Source organism: Acomys russatus, chromosome 25 (assembly GCF_903995435.1).
Source record: "Acomys russatus chromosome 25, mAcoRus1.1, whole genome shotgun sequence".
NCBI lineage: Eukaryota > Metazoa > Chordata > Mammalia > Rodentia > Muridae > Acomys > Acomys russatus.
Genome location: NC_067161.1, coordinates 33,090,263 through 33,109,495, shown reverse-complemented (window position 1 = coordinate 33,109,495; position 19,233 = coordinate 33,090,263). Strand labels below are relative to the sequence as shown.

Here is a 19,233-nt window from a genome sequence, read left to right as displayed (position 1 = left end):
CCCCACTTCTCCCCCACCCAATCACTGTTTCTCTCTCTGGTTTTCTGTTGTTTTGGTTTTTTTCAGACAGGCTCTCATGTAGTCCAGTCTAGCTTTCAACTCACTCTGCTGGCAAGGAGAACTTCACACTCCTGGTCTTACGGGATCGCAGGCACATGACCACCCTCAGCTCTGTCTCTCTCCATGGACCATTTATTTCATCACTTGGTTCTGAAAACCACAACTCATGTGTTTCTCATGTGAATTCCAAGACAGCCAAAACTAAATAAAGAGATCCCATCTCAAACAAACAAAACTAAAACAAAAACAAAAATTCACCATGGAATGACTAAATTAGACTCACCAACTTCCTACCTCTTGTCATTTTTGCAAAGGACTTTAAAATCTACTCTCAGCAATCTTAAATAACACAATAGCCACTAACTATAGTTACCACGCTGTAAAAACAACTCTTTTGAGCCCAGCACTGGTGTGTACATCTTTAATCCCAGCACAAGGGAGACAGAGGCAGAACTTATCTCTGTGAGTGTGGGTCAGGCTCATCTACATAGTTAGTTCCAGGACATCCAGGGCTACACAGAGAAACCCTGTCTCAATCAATCAATGAATCAAGCAATCAATACCTCTCCCCACCTCAAATCTTTTAAATTCACTCCTATCTGAAATTTGGTGGCCCCTGACAGAAATCTTTCTCCCATCCTCCCTTCTTAGATTTCACATGTAACACACTATCCTCAACTTATCCACGTTGTCACAGATGATATCATGCCCTCTCATGTCAAGTCTCAGTATTTTCTGCACCCGTTCACCTACAGGTGGATACTGAGGCTAACACCATGCTTTGCCACAGTGGATGCTGCTGCAGTGACTATGAACTTGCAGGGATCTCAAACAAGCTGCTTTTGTTTCCTTTGGATACATCCAGTAGTGAGACTGCTGGGCCACCCACAGATTCCAGTTTTAAATCCCCGAAGACCTGCATGCTGCTCCCCAGAAAGCCCGTGTAACTCACACTCCCCAGCAGACGGCTAAGGTCTCTTTTCTCCATATTCTACTTCCTATTTTTGAAATGGCCATTTGAGCGATGATTTTTATTGTTTTTAATTTAAATTTCTCTGATGACAGACTTTGAACATTTCTTCACATACCTCTTCTACTTCTTTAAAATGCTTCTTTTTCTTTTTACTTATTTATTCTGTATACAGTGCTCTGCCTGCATGTTCTCCTACCTGCCAGAAGAGGGCACCAGATCTCATTATAGATGGTTGTGAGTCACCATGAGGTTGCTGGGAATTGAACTCAGGAGCAGCCAGTACCCTTAACCTCTGAGCCATCTTGCCAGCCCTAAAATGATTATTTCTTTTGCTCCTTTTTTTTTTTTTTTTTTTGAGACAGGGTTTCTCTGTAGTCCTGGCTGTCCTAGACTCACTTTGTAGACCCAGCTGGTCTCAAACTCACAGCGATCCACCTGCCTCTGCCTCCCAAGTGCTGGGATTAAAGGCGTGCGCCACCACCGCCCAGCCTTTTGTTCATTTTTAATCATTGTTGACTTACTATCAAGTTTGAGTTCTTTATTGGTTTCCAATTTTCTCCTATTCTGTAAGCTGTTTCTACTTTTGAATTTACTCCTATCTGAAATATGCTGTACATTTTTCCTTGACTTGCAAAAGCCTTTCAGCTTGGTCTCACCATGTTGACTTTTGCTTTTATTACACGTGCTCTGGGTTCATCTCACACACAAAACAAAAACCAACCAACAAAACACCACCTTTGCCACTCCAGGATCACAAAGCTGTTTTCCTGTTTTAGTATTAGACTCATTTAAGCCTCACATTTAAGTCTTTAGGCTGCCGTGAGTTGACTTTTGAATGCGGGTCATAGACTTTAGAAGCTTCGGCCTGTCATTATCACACTGACACTACATTAGAACTGTATCTCTTTTCATTTGGCTAGATTGTCTTTAGTATTTCTCAGCAACATTATTTTTCAGTGTAAAGATATTATACATCTTGGGGCTGGAGAGATGGCTCAGTGGATAAGAGCGCCACCTGCTCTTCCAGAGGTCATGAGTTCAATTCCCAGCAACCACATGGTGGCTCACAACCATCTATAATATGATCTGATGCCCTTTCCTGGCATGCAGGTGTACACGCAGACAGAACACTGTATACGTAATAATAAATAAATCTTTTTTAAAAAAGATATTACACATCTTTTGTCAAGTTTTTCTTAGGATAATATTTTGATGTTATGAAGTGGCATTTTATTTTACTTTAGGCAAAGTCTCATGTATACCACACATTATGTAGCCAAGGTTGATGTTGAATTTGTGGTTCTCCTGCCTCTACCTCCCAAATGCTCGCATTTCAGGAGTGTATCACCACGTTCAATTTTATGCACTGCTGGGAATCAAACCCATAACTACATGCAAGCACTCTACCAACTAAGCTGCATTACCAGTACATAAATTGTACCTAAAAATTCTAATTTGTGATTATTTGTAGCTAATGTATAGAAAGACAATACATTTAGGAATGTACATCTTGCACCCTACAACCTAGAAAATTTTGCTGTGGGAATTTTCTATATAAATGAACAAGCTATCTGTGAATAAAGACAGTGTACTTAACCTAACTAAAAAATGATGCCATGTCATTACTACCATACCTAACAATCAAAGTGACAGTCATAGGGCTGGAGTGTACCTCAGTGGTACAACCCAGTATGCAAGAACCCCTGGGTCAGAGCTTCAGGAACAAACCCCAAAAAGATACTGTCACTTTGGAAAACAACTTGGCAATTTCTTTAATACAGTGACAACTACCAAATAAATAAAGCTGAGCTTTATGAGAGCAGTAGTCATATAGCCAGAACTAGAAATAAGCTGACCAGCCCGTGTATGCGGCATCCTCACTGCAGGGTAGCCCTGGTGGCCAGCCCGTGTATGCGGCATCTGCACAAAACATCAAAAGAGCATCCAAACAGAACAAAGCGCCACTCCATGTTCCAGGAAGACAACTCTGGGAACTCTGTCCTGAGGAGAAGGAACATGCAAGACTGCTTATAATATTTCATTTATAAGAAGTTTCCTGAAAAGGTCTATTCATAAACACAAAGCTAACTAGTTACTGGCTGGCTGGAGCAGAGGGATAAGACCAGAGAGAAATGGGAAACTCTGATTTCTATAACTGCCACATTATTTTTAAAATATTTATTTTATGTATGTGAGTGCTCTGTATTCATGTATACCTGTATGCCAGAAGAGAGCATCAGATCACAACCAGATGGTTGTGAGCCACCATGTGGTTGCTGGGACTTGAACTCATGACCTCTGGAAGAACAGGCTGTGCTCTAGTCCACTGAGCCATATCTCCAGCCCCACTGCCACATTATTTTTTTAAGATTTATTTATTATTACAGATACAGTGCTCTGCCTACATGTATACCTGAAGGCCAGAAGAGGACATCAGATCACATTACAGATGGTTGTGAGCCACCATGTGGTTGCTGGGAATTGAACTCAGGACCTCTGGAAGAGCAGACAGTGCTTTTAACCTCTGAGCCATCTCTCCAGCCCTGCCACATTATTTTAAATATCCTATTTTCAAGAAAAACTTAGGGGCATTAAAAAAAAGGGCCCCAACTCAGGAAACATAGCATTTTAACTTAGCAGATATGTTCCGAAGAAGCCAACACTGTACTTGCTGATCATCCTTTAAGTCAGCTAACTTACTCCTTTCTGTTAGCATATAGCACTTTATAAAACAGTGGGTCTCACTAGGACATTGTTTTTTGGTTTTTTGTTTGTTTGTTTGTTTGTTTGTTTTTTTCTGAGACAGGGTCTTATGAAGCGCTGGCATCCTGAAATTCACTAGATAGACCAGGCTGAAGTCTGCCCACCTCTGCCTCCCAAGCACAGAAATTAAAGGTGAGCACTACCACTACATTCTTTTTAAAAATGGCATTCCTTTAGTGTGTATGTGCATGTGTGTGTAAGAGGAGATGAGAGGATTTCAGAGCCATGTTGTCAGATTGGCAGCAAGTACAGCTACCCGCTGAGTCATCTTCACTGTCCCTCATGACTTTTCTTTTAAAATGTTTATACACTTTATTTTGTGTGCATGTGTGTATATTCTAGGGAGGAAAAAACCTCCTATCCAGGGCAACCGTGCAGTCATGTCTCTCCTTCCTGGTCTCTGAAGTTGATTAATGCCACTCTCTGAGGTCCCCTGCTCAGGTTGACTTGCACTTACTTTACAGTGGCAGCCTGTGCGCAGGTCACTGGGCTAATAGATTCCTTGCTACATTTAAAAACAAAATTACTTTAGCTGTGTCTCATTTTCAGACTTCTAGTTTGCCTCACACTCCATGGTGGCACCATACATTACTTTCTTGGAGCATGACATGTCTCTGTGTGTGTGTGTGTGTGTGTGTGTGTGTGTGTGAGAGAGAGAGAGAGAGAGAGAGAGAGAGAGAGAGAGAGAGAGAGAGAGAGAGAGAGAGAGAGAGAGAGAGAGAGAGAGAGAGAGAGAGAGAGAGAGAGACAGAGAGGAGAGGAGAGAGAGAGAGACAGAGAGACCTTCCATCTATGGCCTATTTGGTATGTATGTATGTATGTATGTATGTATGTATTTATTTATTGTGTTTTTCGAGGCAGGGTTTCTCTGTGTGTCCTTGGCTGTCCTGGCATCTCTTTGTAGATCAGGCTGGCCTCACAGTGATCTGACTGGCTCTACCTCCTGAGAGCTAGAATTAAAGGCGTGTGCCACTATGCCTGGCTCTATTTGGTATTTTATTTTATTTATTTAAAGATTTATTTATTATTATGTATACAGTGCTCTGCCTGCATGTACACCAGTGGGCCAGAAGAGGGCATCAGATCACTTTATAGATGACAACATGTGGTTGCTGGGAATTGAACTCAGGACCCCTGGAAGAGTAGTCAGTGCTCTTAACCTCTGAGCCATCTCTCCAGCCCTCTAGTTGGTATTTTAAAGTCAGTAAGGTAAGGTTTTGTCATTTTACAGACGAGAGGGAAGCTTGAGAAGATTAAAATTTGCCAACCATTGTAGTACACGCCTTTAGTCCCTGCCCTTGGGAGGCAGAGGCAGGCAGAGCTCTGAGTTTGCGGCCAGCCTGGTCTACAAAGTAAGTTCTAGGACAGCCAGAACTATGCGAGTGACCCGGTTACAAAACAAGTAGAACAAAGAATGTTAAATGTCCAGGATACAGAATCATAGTGTTGTCAGCTCTGGTTCTATAAATCGTGTTTTCATAACTGCCTCCTGTTGGGTGCAGGTGGCAAGGACATTACCACATGAGTTTCACCACATCTTCACATTTTTTTCAAAGCCATGAACTGTGAGGCATTCTTATAAAGTCAAGGCAGTAGATGCTATCTTAGAAGCCCTGGGGTAGACAGTTGTACTGCGATCAACTATTTAACAAAATGACCTCTGAAATGCAACCCTTGATCACACCAAGATCCCAGTACTCTAAAGGCTAAGCAGAAAGATCTGGAACTTGAGGCTAGCTTGAGATACAGTCTGTGTTTGGAATTGGCCTAGCATACCTATTGAGAACTTTGTCTCAAAGAAATAAAGTAAGTAAATTAAGTAAAACAAGCCTGATAGCGGCATCATACAGCTTTAATCCCAGCTCTCAGGAGGCAGAGGCAGGCAGACCGCTGAGATTGAGACTAGCTTGGCCTTGAGATCCAGAACAACCAGGGCTACACAGAGAAACCCTGTCTTGGAAATCCTAAATAAATAATAAAAACAAAACTATTTTAGAAGATTTTACTACTTTTTCTTAGCTATATAATATATTGCTATTTCCTGACAATATGTGCTTTTCCAGAAAGTATAGCCATCTGAAAAAATTAAGTGACACAAAAACTGCTGAGCTCCACTGGGCTTGGTGGTGAACACCTTTAATCCCAGCATTCGGGAGGTGGAGGCAGAAGGAACTCTGTGAGCTCAAGGCCAGTCTGCTCTACCCAGCAGCTTTCAGGACAGCCAGGACTAGAGACCATGTTTCAAAAAATAAAAAAACTGAGGTACATTACTACTTAAATAAACTGAATTCAGTAATAAAAATCAGAACAGTGTGGCCTTTTTCTTCTCAATTTTTTACAGGCTGAGTGATCAAACACTTTGCTCTGCCTTCTTCCCCTAAAGGCATTCACTGATTTGCTGTTCCCTGGCCTAACATCCACCTCCATTTAAAGAACCTTCCATGAAAGCACAGCTCTGACTTTCATCCTTTTCATGCCCTTTCTCAGAGATGATCCTCAGTGTCCTGGTGATTCCTTTAAACCAAATCATTGGGACGACTTTCAGCATCTGTTGTTGATTGGCTATGAAGTGTCCCCTGCAAAAAGGCTCACTGCTGTCGAAGGTGACTCAGAAAACTTTAGGCAGATACCTAGCTAGAGGAAGTGGGTCACCGAGGCATGTCCCTGAAGAAATATACCTTGTCTGGGACGCTTTCTCTTTCTGTTCCTTGTCCACCATGAGACAAGGACACTGCCCTGTGTGAAACCTCTAACATCATGAGGCAAAACAAGTAATTCCTCCCGTTAAATTATTCTCACAAAGCCGGGCGTGGTGGCGCACGCCTTTAATCCCAGCACTCGGGAGGCAGAGGCAGGCGGATTGCTGTGAGTTCGAGGCCAGATTGGTCTACAAAGCGAGTCCAGGACAGCCAAGGCTACATAGAGAAACCCTGTCTCGAAAAACCAAAAAAAAAAAAAGTTATTCTCACAATATTTTGGTCACAGCTGCTTACGGGAAACTAACAGCACCTCAGACTCAACCTACCTTACAGTTACTAAGTCCTCAATAAATGCTTTCGGGTTCTGAAAATAAACTGAAAGGCAAGACCGCCCCACCCCCCTTCTCGTTTTCAGGATGTCTATTAGTATACTTAGAAGATGTTAACAGCCTTCATTAAAAATAGCACTATTCAAATGGCACTTGTGAGTCACGCCAGCCCGAGCTGGGCTCCCTCTGAAGCACTTACGTTGTTATTGTGCAGGTACTCGATCGCTCGGAGGATCTGGAACAGGTACTTTCTCAGCCGCTTACTTTCTAGTCCATGGCAGTAATGCTGTAACTCATCTAAGACTGTGTGGTCAATAAATTCAAATACCAAGTGAATTTTCTTTTTTTGCCTAAAAACTTCAATCAGATTGACCAGGTTTTCATGACGAAATTGCTATTGACAGAAGAAACAAAGAGTTTTTAAATAAAGTTGTTTCAAACAGTAATTCATGTAAATACCTACATAATTTTGAAAGGAAACAAAAACATTTTCAGCTTCTTTTCTCTGAGCAGAAATATCTCAGCTGACCTGGCATGCTCTTAATGTGTAAACATTATTGTTAAGTGGTTCCTTGCTCTCTAGAGAAAAAGGTGAGACATGTGGCCTTCTGGTCACTTATTAAATTAATTTAGGACTAATGAACCACAACACAATGAGAAATGTTTTTGTTTTTTGTTTTTTTCGAGACAGGGTTTCTCTGTGTAGCCTTGGCTGTCCTGGACTTACTTTGTAGACCAGGCTGGCCTTGAACTCACAACAATCCACCTGCCTCTGCCTCCCGAGTGCTGGGATTACAGGTGTGTGCCACTAGCGCCAGGCTGAGAACTGTTTTTTCCTTTTAATTTAGTTTGTATTTAACACATGAAATTTAAAAGGACTTTATGGGTGGGGTGTGGAGGCAGCAGGCCAATCTCTGTGAGTTCAATACCAGCCTGGTCTACATGGGGAGTTCTAGGTTAGGTAGAGACCCAGACTGAAACAAAACAAAAACAAACAAAATAAAATGGACCTTGGTTCATATTTGTTATTTTGATTTTAAGAGACAAGGGCTTGCTATGTATTTCAGGCTAGCCTAGAACTCACCACCTTTCTGTCTCAGCCTCCGGAGTGCTGGGCATGCCAAGTGCTAGGATTACAGATATGAGCCACCACAGTCAATGTTCAGTTGTTTCGTTTTCTGGAAACTGAACTTGGGATCTTCTCACATGCTGAGCTAAGCTATACTTAGCCCCTAAGGCCTCATGTTTACGTTATGTATGAGTGTCGGTCTGCATGTATATATGTGCACCATGTGCATGCCTGGCGCCTACAGAGATCACAAGAGGATGGTGCTGGATCCCCTGCAACTGCAGTTAAGGATGGCTGTGAACCCCCATGTCGGTGCTGGGAACAGATCCCAGGTCTTCTGCAAAAACAAGTGCTCTTAGCCACTGAGTCATCCATCGCTCCAGCTAAAGCCCAGACTTCAACATCATCCAGATGTGTTACAAATTTACACAATTTGTTCTCTAATTTTGGTCTTAAACTCTATACAGAATAAACTATAAATTCTAGGGGTCATTTATGAATCTACTTGATAATCAAGAGTATCATGTATGTCAGAAACCTTCAAACATGTAAAATAATTTATAACCACAGAAATGACAAATATGCAAATACTTATGGTATTCTTATTCACTGTCTAGTCTACAATTCTATTAAACCACAAAAAACCACCCTTTGTCTCAGCTACTTAGGAGGCCGAAACAGTAAGATGCGTCTGAGGCCAGCCTAGGCGACACAGTGAGACCCTCATTTCATACAAATGAAAATTAAACAAGTACTTTAAAAAACAATTGGATTCATATGAGTTCAAGGCCAGCCTGGTCTCAAAGCAAGTCCAGGACAGCCAAGGCTATACAGAGAAATCCTGTCTCAGGGGGGGGAAAAAAAAGTAGAGTGATAGGAAGCAGACACCCAGTATTGACCTCTGACCTCCAGGTACACATGTACACCTAAACATAACACATACACAAACATACACAAAATAAATGCTTTTGAATAATAAAAAATAATTTTAAAATGTCAAAAAATTACTATGTATCAGCATAGAAATAAATAAGCTTAATATTTTATGTAGCTTTTCTATTTTTCAACCTATTATCCTCACTAAATCAATTCTGAAATAGTTAAACATTTTAAAATTAATAAAAATATTAATTTGGATAAAAATTAGTCTATTTTTAATATTAGATTCACTAGCTATAATTTTTTGTTTTGTTTTGTGACACAGGGTTTCTCTGGAAAGCTCTGACTGTCCTGGACTCACTTTGTAGTCCAGGCTGGCCTCACATTCAGAGACCCACCTGCATCTGCCTCCCAAGTGCTGAGATTAAAGGTGTGTACCACCACACCTGGCACAAACTAGAATTTTTAAAATTGCTCTTATCCCAGCGGCACAACATTAAGTTTTCTACTTTCCTGTGACTAACAGAGACTAAAATCCTTGAAACATGACTAGTAGAAAACTGTGCCAAAATACAATGCCAATTTTCTTCTTTATCTTTGCTCTCAATTTTCCTGTTTAGCATGAAGCCCCAGAGTGCTGCTGCTGTGGCAATGAAACACCAGCGACAGTGAAGAGACAGTGAGGGATGAAGTGCTTTGGAACACCACACAAATGGCCTGACGAGGGAAAACTACTGGCTTCCTGTCTGCTATCTATTTTATAGTTTTATGAGTGTATTTATGTGTATGGGTGTCTGTGTACATGTGCATGCCTGGTGCCCCCCCCTTGGAACTGGAGTTATAGGTTGTTGTGAGCCACCATATGGGTGCTGGGAATCAAACCCAGCCCTCCTGCAAGAATAAGCGTTTTTAACAGCTGAGCCACCTCACCAGCCCTTAGTCTTTATCTTAAAGGCAAAATAGTGAAAGTAGTAAGGAGCTAATAAGAACAGCGGGGAGCCAGGAAGTAGTGGGGCACGCCTTTGATGCCAGCACTTGGGAGGCAGAAGCAGATCTCTGGGTTTGAGGCCAGCCTGGTCTACTAAGTGAGTTCCAGCACAGCAGTGATACACGGAGAAAACAGTTTATTTTTCATGTATTTAATTATATTTTTCTTGATTACTAGAAATCTCCACAGACATTCTAACTGCTCTATCAGTAATTTAATCAGATTCTAAAATGTAGTCAAAACTGAGTTATTTGGGCAATCATTTTAGGCTAAGAATATTAACAAGTGCAAGAAATCTCTAATTAGATTATGTTAAACTGAAAAGTAGTCTGTGCTGGCATATGCCTGTAATCCCAGGACTCCAGGCAGAATGAGGAAGAGTTAGAGGCCAGCCTGACCTACACAGTGAGTTTTAGGCTAGACTGGACTATGCAGTAAGATTTTGTGTAAAAATAAGGAAGGGAATGGAGAAATGGAGCAGAGATTAAGAGCACTGGCTGCTCTTCCAGAAGATTCTAGGTCTTTTAGAGTTAGTTACTGTTATGTGTATGAGTTTACTTGCATGTATGTCCATACACCACATGTATGCCTGATGCCGAAGGTCAGAAGAAAAAATCAGATGTCACCCTGTGGGCTCTAGGAACTGAACCTAGGTCCTCTAGAAGAGCAACAAATACACCTACCTGCTGAGTCAATGCTCTAGCCCCTAGGGTCCTGAACCCACAGGCTCACAACCATCTGTAACTCCAGTTCCAGGGAATATGACACCTCTTCTGGCCTCTGTGGGCACTGAATACACACGGTACACAGACATACATGCAGGCAAAACACCCGTACACATAATGTGAAAAAAAACATTTTTGTGTTTAAAACATTTAAAAATGTTTTAAAAATAAGAAAGGCAGGGCAAGGGTGAAAGCATGCCTTTAATACCAACACTCATGAGGCACAGGTAGGCAGATCTCTTTGTAAGTTAGAGGTTAGTCTGTTCTACATAAGAAGTTCCAGGGCAGCTAAGGGCTACATAGTGAGACCTGTCTTTAAAAACAATAACAGCAACAAAAATAAAGTGTCTTAAAATTTTTTCATGGGGCTGGAGAGATGGCTCAGAAGTTAAGAGCATTGACTGCTCTTCCAGAGGTCCCAAGTTCAACTCCCAGCAACCATATGGTGGCTCACAACCATCTATAATGTGATCTAATGCCCTCTTCTGGCCTGCAGGTGTACATGCAGGCAGAGAACTGTATATGTAATAATAAAGAAATAAATCTTTTTTAAAAATTAAAATAATTTTTTTTTCATATACCAGACATGGTACCTCACACCTTTAATCTCAGCACTCAGTAAGCAAAGACAAGCAGATCAGTGAGTGAGGACAGCCTGGTCTACATAGCAAATTCTAAAAGGTCCAGGGCTACAGAGTGAGACCCTGTCTCAAACAAATGTGATTTGTCTGTAGTTATAAGCAAGGACGTTTTCAAGTTTGTCTCTGTGTCGTCACTATTGGGGCTGGAGCTGGTGCTCAGTTGCTGGAGTGCTGTCTAGCATACACAGCACTGGGTTTGACTCCTGGCACTGTATAAACCTGGCTACCTAGATGACTCGAAGGGCACCAGGTAAAGATGGGCAGGGACAGCTGCGCTCTTCATCACACAGAAGACACCTAGACTCCGTGCTCAAGGCAACGACCTCAGTGCACCCAGAATCCAGGCTGGCCTCGAACTCACAGAGAGCCACCTGCCTCTGCCTCCCAAGTGTTGGGATTAAAGGTGTGAGCCACCACGCCTGGCATGGAGGCTCCCTCTCCCACCAAATTTCAGTCTCTAGTTTTGGACCCAGACTCTAAAGTATGCTCACTCTCTTTTCACCTCCGCCAACCTAGCACACATGCTGTCGACGCTTGTAGAAGCCTGAGAAGCTTTAGCTAAGTATTCCTGTCATCTCCAGTCAACGTTCCCAAAACTGAGCTTGTTCTCAACTTCTCGTCCAAGTTATACCAACTGCAGCATCCTCTGGCCTTAAGGGCTCTGACTTATCTCTGTATGCGTCTACACTCTCCATGTCTTCTGCAGTACACCTTTTAAACTTTATACTCACTCACACTGAATTCTTAAAAAAAAAAAAAAGCCGCATGCTATTAGCAGAATTCCTGAATTAGATTCCCATCAGACTCCTTAGTTTCCAGTCTTCTACACACCACTGCTAGATTAATACTTAGAAGGGAGGGGTTCTTTACAATGAACTCAAATCTTCACTTTCCATCTCTGAGACGGCATCATGAATCCTAAGCTGGCCTGGATCTCAGTGTGCAGCAAAGGCTGGTGCTAGGGTCCCACACACCGAGTTCTACCTGGTGCTGGGCTTCAGGCAACGCTTTTCAATCACTTCCACCAACTGAACGTCTCAAGCCCACAAACCACATTTTGACTTCTTAACCTAAAACATTTTAAAATCGACTTCCAATTTACTGTCTTAATCACACTTCTTTCTAATTCTATACAGGAAACTCATAGATAAGTATCTGGGTTTTTCTCCCTTTCCACTCTTGCTCTGTCCTGTTTTAATCTTTTTGAGCGTAATGCTGTTCCCCTCACCTGGAACTCAGTAGCATCTCCATCCTACCCAAACGCTTCACATCGCTCAAGGACAAGTACACACCCTGTTTTCTGTAAAACAGGAATTGTGGAATTTAATATTAACTATTAAGAAAACAAACAAAAAAACCTGTGTAGGTATGTGATTATGCACGCATACCTGCAGGTATCCCTGAAACCAGAAGCGGGTGTGGGATGCTTGGGAGCTTCCTGAAATGGGGTGGAACTAACAGAGCCATCTGGCCTCTAAACCACTGCTCCAGTATGAACCACTCTTTTTTTTTTTCTCTTTCTTTCTTTCTTTCTTTTTTGGTTTTTTTTGAGACAGGGCTTCTCTGTGTAGCCTTAGCTGTCCTGGACTTGCTTCGTCGACCAGGCTGGCCTCCAACTCATAGTGATCCACCTGCTTCTGCCTCCCAAGTGCTGGGATTAAAGGTGTGCGCCACCACACCTGGTCAGCATGGACCATTCTTATTCAAGATTATTTTAATATACCCTCCTGCCTAGTTATGACATCAAAGAACATTTTTTCCCCCAATACAGACTTTCTCTACATAACATCCCTGGCTGTCCTGGAATTCCCTCTGTAAACCAGTGTGGTCTTAAACTCATGGAGATCCACCTGCCTCTGCCTCTGCCACCAAAGGGCTATGGTTAAAGGCCTATGCCAACATGCCTGGCAAAGAACATTTTTTTAAAAACTTTCTAATCTTAGCTTCTTCCACAATCCCTTGTCCAAAGCAGACATCTTTATTATTATACCTGAATAGTTTTTTATGATCTCACAATAGACATGAGCACACAAATCTTCTATCACTAAGGAAAGTACAGAGCGTAGACAGTGAGGGCTTTTCTCTATGACAGGTCTTAAGTTTATCTGTTAATGGAGATATTCTTTCACACATTTTATCTTTACTCCATAACAAATTGTCATTTGACTTACATAATGAGCGCCTGTAAATCTCAGCACTGGAAGAAATAAGAATTCCAGGCTAGCCTAGGCTTCATAGCAAGATAGGTCCCAATGGGACAAAATAAATGTATATACATATATATGTTTATATATGTGTGTGTAATAAAAGGCAAAAGAAGCAAACCTTTAGAAACTTTATTTCTCTCGTTGCAATTTTGTTGACAGATTTTTCTGGTTTCTCATAGAATATCTTAATGGCCACTATCCGCCCAGTCTCCTTATGTTTGCATTTCATCACCGTTCCGTAACTTCCCTCTCCCACTTTCCCGAGGGTTTCATACATTTCCATTTTCAAGCCTGGCTTCTACTTCACAAAAATAAAGAAAGAAAATGTTAAAAAAAAAAAAAACAAAAAATTTGACACTTTCAGTTATTCAAGCTGGCTACAGCAGAGCCGATAACCCGCAACTTTCAAACAGAACAACGAGAACCAGGAGCGCTGGCTACAGCAGAGCCTGTTCGCGGCAACTTTCAGGGTGTCTGAGAAGCTCCGACTTTCACAGAGCACAGGGTGTCCTGAGTTAATCTAGCATTTTGTGTAGACGGGGACTAAGGAGTAAAAGGGAAGTCTGATGCGCGGTTAATTCGGGAACCGTGTTAGAAAACGGGATTTAGAATAAGAGACCCCCTTTACAGCAACGACAAAGGAAGCCAAGTTTTTAAAAAGTCTCACAAAATAAATAAATAAATAAATAAATAAATAAGCCGGGCATAGTGGCGCACGCCTTTAATCCCAGCACTCTGGAGGCAGAGGCAGGTGGATCTCTGTGAGTTCGAGGCCAGCCTGGTCTACAAAGCGAGTCCAGGACAGCCAGGGCTACACAGAGAAACCCTGTCTCAAAAACAAAACAACAAAACAAAATATTTAAAAAAAAAAAAAGTCCCACCAACAGTGTGGGTCCCTTGTTACAGGCCATGGCCCACCAAGCGTGGGGACCCCCCCCACCTCAGAGCCGCAGTCACCACCACGTCCTGCCCTCTCCTCAAACCCGCCCTCTGAGCAGCCCCAGCCCCGGCCGCGCGTCTCCCGGCGCTGTGGACCTCGTCCTGAGAGCCGCCGCCGCCTCAGCCCATTCTGTAGTCCGGCCCGCCAGCCTCGGTGAAGTCTCAGCCGGCCTCGGGACACCACGCCGCCTCTCCCGGCCGACCTCGCCCGCCACCGGCAGCCGGGCGCCCTAGCAACGGGGCAGGGGCGGGGCCTCGCCGCGTTCCGACCGCAGTACGCAAGACTGGAAAACGCCGGGGTCCCGACCCGGAAGAGAAAGTTACACGAACCGGAAGCTAGATGCCGTGGGACACGGAACCGCGGACGCCCGCCTGTTTGCGGGTGGAGGTGGTGATGGTGGCCGGGACGTCTTTTTTTTTTTTTTTTTTTTTTTTTAATTGCTAACTGAACGCCCACGAGGGCTGGTTTGCCCAGGAAGAAAGCTTTTGTCTCCTGGATGACTAATGGCCACTTGCTTGTGCTCGGTCCTAAGAGGCTGTCAGTAGAGGTAACTGATCTAAGGAAGGCTACAGTTTGTGGCTAGTTTGCTAACACTACATTAGTATTCCATACACCTGATTCCGACCTCAAAGTCGACATTAATTTAAACTAGGGACAAGACTTTATTTCTTAGGCACAGGGCATACCTCAATGGTAAGCCAGATACTCAGCATTTACTCCCCCCCCCCCACCTTTTTTTTTTTTTTTTTTTTTAAGATTTATTATGTATACAGTGCTCTGCCTGCATGTACACCTGCAGGCCAGAAGAGGGCATCAAATCACATAGATGGTTGTGAGCCACCATGTGGTTGCTGGAAATTGAACTCAGGACCTCTGGAGGAGCAATCAGTGCCCTTAACCTCTGAGCCATCTCTCCAGCCCTATTCCCCTATTTCTAACACCAATTCTGTACGCATTTGCATTCTCGGTATTCTTTCGTGTTTTGCAACTACTAGCAATCCTTTTTTTGTTTTGAGACAAATCTACTTTGTAGCCCTGGCTAGGTTGGGACCCACCATGTAGACCTGGCTGGCCTCAAACTCCCAAGAGATCACCCGCCTGTTTAGAGTGCTGTTAAACATGTGCACCACTATGTGCAGTCCTGTGAGTACTTTGAAAAAGTTTTCTCACTACATGTGAAACGCAGAACTTGTTAGGAGAGCAAATAATTCACGGGACTCTCCCACATATTGCGTGATGTACAATGGCACCTCGAAATGTACATGTAAATAACCAGCAGAGCTTCTTTTTTTTTTAACCTTTATTTTATGTTCATTGATGTTTTGCCTGCATGTATGTCAGCGTCAGAGTGTCAGATCTTGGAGTTACACACAGTTGTGAGCTGCCACGTGGGTGCCGGGATTTGAACCCTGGTCTTCCGGAAGAGCAGTCAGTGCCCTCAGTCTTTGAGCCATCTCTTCCACCCACCCGCAGAGCTTCTAGAGAATCTTCTGATTTAATCTTAGTAGTAAAACCAGGTCAATGAGATGCCTCAGGAGCAAAAGGCTACGAAGCCTGAAGACTCGAGTTCCATTCCTTGGGCGTAGATGGTGAAAAGAGAGACTAGGTCCAAGTTGTCCTGTGATCTACACACACAAATAAATGAGTGTGCACAAGAACTGTGTTAAGTAGTGTAAACAAGAGAGTTTGCTTTAAAAAAATTTTTTTAGAAGCATCTCAAATTTTACTACTAAGCCAGGCGCAGTGGCGCAGACCTGTAATCCCAGCAGAGGCAGGCGGACCTCTGTGAGGTCGAGGCCAGCCTGGTCTGGGAAAGCGAGTTCAGGACAGCCAAGGCTACACAGAGAGACCCTGTCTGCAAAAACAAAACAATTTAGCATCCGCTAGAGCTGGTCTGTGGAGCAAGAGAGGAAGAAGGGGCGGGTCCTTGGTTTGGGTCTGTCTTCCTTTCTTTTCCTTTCCTTTCTCTATAAACGAGAATGTCATAGTTAGGCCTTACAGTGACATGAGACCTGATGTACATTATTTAGTATTTCCTACAAACTAAATATTTGGAAGAAGCAAAGCATGAATCATACCAAGTCCCTGCCATCACTTAATTCACTATTCCAGCACTCAGGAGAGAGGAAAACAGAGATTGAGATGTGAGATTGAGGTTAGCCTGGTCTTCATAGCAAGTTCCAGGCCAGCCTGAGCCACACATATCCTATTTTTAAAAAATAAAACTGTAGTTCCAAGACTGAGGTCATAGGTTTCTAGTGAGCTGCCTGACCATGAAATTGTGTGCATTTTGTTAACATTCTGCCCTGTAATACTTTAGGAAGCATGTTCAATTTGTCAAAACAGTTCATTTTGGAAAAATTAAAACTATCTGGTTGTTTTTTGTTTGTTTTTAAGATGTATTTATTATGTATACAGTGCTCTGCCTGCATATACACCCTGCAGGCCAGAAGAGAGCATCAGATCACGTTATAGATAGTTGTGAGCCACCATGTGGTTGCTGGGAATTGAACTCAGGACCTTTGGAAGAACAGACAGCACTCTTAACCTCTGAGCCATTTCTCCATCCCTGGTTGGTTTTTTGAGACAGGGTTTCTCTGTATATGCAGCCCAGTTGTCCTGGACTCGATTTGTAGACCAGCCTGGCCTCAAAATCACAGAAACCCGCTTGCCTCTGCCTCCCAAGTGGTGGGAGGCCGGCTTATCTCATCCATTTCTCAGTGTTATAAATTGGTAGATAAGCAACAAAATGAGATTTAAAAAAAATACAGACTCTCTTTAGCATTTCACTATATATACTTGCACATTTGTCTACTTAGCCATGTGGAAGATTAGGATCTATATGGCCGGGTCGGGGCAGAGAGGAGGCAAGGCATCTATTCCACCTACTCAAAGAGGAGTTGAAGGCCAGCCTAGGATTTATTTGTTTGCTTGTTTTTAGTTTTTTGAGACAGGGTTTCTCCATGTAAGACTTTGCTGTCCTGGACTCACTTTGTAGACAAGGCTGGCCTAGAACTCACAGAAATCCTCCTGCCTCTTCCTCCTGGGTGCTGGGATTAAAGGTGTGCACCACCAGCCCGGTTTACAGTCTAGGGAATTTAAAGAGACCGTCTTAACTATTTTTTTCCTGAGACAAGGTCTCTCCATCTAGCGCAAGGTCTCCACAAAGGCAGTGCTGGGCTTGCACCTGTGCACTACATCCCATTCAGCAACGCCCTCAAGGGCTATGTAAGGCCCTGGGGTTCTATCACACACCTCAAAAAGAATACAAAAGGGAAAGGCAAGAATACTTAACTTCGAGACAGTGTTTCTCAGTGTAGCCTTGACTGTCCTGGACTCACTTTATAGACCAGGCTGGCCTCAAACTCACAGAGATCCACCTGCTTCTGCCTCCCAAGTTGCTGGGATTACAGCACCTCGCTGAATATTTAACCTTTAACTTTGTGAATGTAGCATTGTGAGTAAACAGCAGCGGCTAGCAAAGTTAGACCTACCTAACAATCCCCAAGCTTACTCTTCTATGGGGGTGGGGGGTTTGAGGGACACTCAGGCTGCCCAGGGTGGCTATCATGCCACTGCTGTCACTGAGGCTAGCCGTACACTCCTGATCCCTTCCACTTACGAACGGTGGGAGTAGCAGGATGAACCACGACTTTGGGTTCTCACGGCCATTTTAAGTCAAGAGAATTCAGTTTGAAGGAAGAAGGGAAAAGTTCAATGGGAAACGTTAACCTTTCCTGGTTTCATGGAGCTTTGACCAGGAGTGGAGCAGTGGATTCTCATGCCTGCCCCCCTTCTAGAGCTAAAGAATTCCACATCTCAGGAGGTGGAGGCGGAGGCAGGTGGATCTCTGTAAGCTCAAGGTCAGCCTGGTCTCCAGGACAGCCTGTCTTGAAGGAAGGGGAAAAAAGAAAAAAAGAATCCACATCTACTGAAGTGTTCGAACTAACACATCCCCACAGCAGGAGCCAGAAGCTGAAGATGGGAATTCTGTGACTAGGAAAGGAGCCTGCAGGCCCACCGCTTCTGGACCTACTGCACATCACCCCCCATGACCGGGCACTTCCGGTCCTTTTGGCTCTTCCTTGTGATGATTTATCTCAGACTTGAGATGTACCTCCTACCCATGTCTGCAAGATCTCTCCCCCGAGCTGAATCATTTTTGTAGGTTTCTTTGACAACCAGCAGCCCATTGATATGCTCTAAAATCACACCCCTCATTTTTTGAGAAGTACAATTATGCCCTACCGCAGGCAAACCCACAGATTCCAATTTTCTTAGCTCTATGGAGGCTCTAAGGCTTGAGCAATGTATTCTACTCTTGTTTCTGTATAGACTCTTAAGTATAGAAATCCCATTAGTAGCAATGGGCTATTAGTCCAAATGCCCTTGACCTCATCTCATTGCGCTGTTCTTGGAATTCGAAGGTGTTTTTTATAAGGCTATGCGACCCTTTCAGTACCTGTCCCACGTACCAGAGTTGCTAAACCACTTGAAACAAGTCCAGATTTTTAAAATTCCTACTTAAAGACTTAGAACTCAAGCGGTTCCTTCCATAGTCTCCTTAAACAAAGACCCTGTACTTGGGACCAAATAAACGATGTATTGACTAGAGGTGTCAACCCCTTAAACTCAAGGACCTGCTTCGGAAGACCCGAAACCAGGAGCTAGGCGATGCTGCACGTGACCTGTTCTAATGGCGTCAGAGGGACACGTGGTTCTAGATACTTCGCTCCCTCCCCCTCAGGGGTGGATTGTTGACAACACCGCCTGCGATCACGTGACCTGACGTCATCCCACCTCCCTCTCCCCCGAAATCTCAGGCTCCGGATGCGCCCATTTTCCCTGTCCGGCCGAACCTGAAAGTAACGGGGTGGTGGGGGAGGAGAGGTAAGGTGGTGGCATGTGTGCTCCCGCGCCCTTGGGCGTAGCGTGTCCAGTGTGAGCACCGAGCGGACCC

General features: G+C 43.5%; 1 protein-coding gene across 4 annotated transcripts in view; it reads right to left on the bottom strand.

Moving 5' to 3' along the window:
• Positions 1–14,535, bottom strand: part of Cdkl3 (cyclin dependent kinase like 3) — an 84,307-nt gene extending 69,772 nt beyond the window's left edge. For 3 of the 4 annotated variants that reach the window (XR_007833054.1, XM_051167436.1, XM_051167434.1), the window contains exons 1-3: positions 14,369–14,535; positions 13,452–13,631; positions 7,024–7,218 (exon numbers count right to left, since the gene is read on the bottom strand). Coding sequence is in view for 3 of the 4 variants with exons in the window: in XM_051167436.1 (XP_051023393.1) it covers positions 7,024–7,218; positions 13,452–13,616 (360 nt within the window). In the remaining variant the exon portion in view is untranslated. Of the gene's footprint in view, positions 1–7,023; positions 7,219–13,451; positions 13,635–14,368 lie in introns of all 4 variants that reach the window. The other variant, XM_051167435.1, reaches the window with a different exon arrangement.
• Between the last annotated feature and the right edge of the window lie 4,698 nt (positions 14,536–19,233).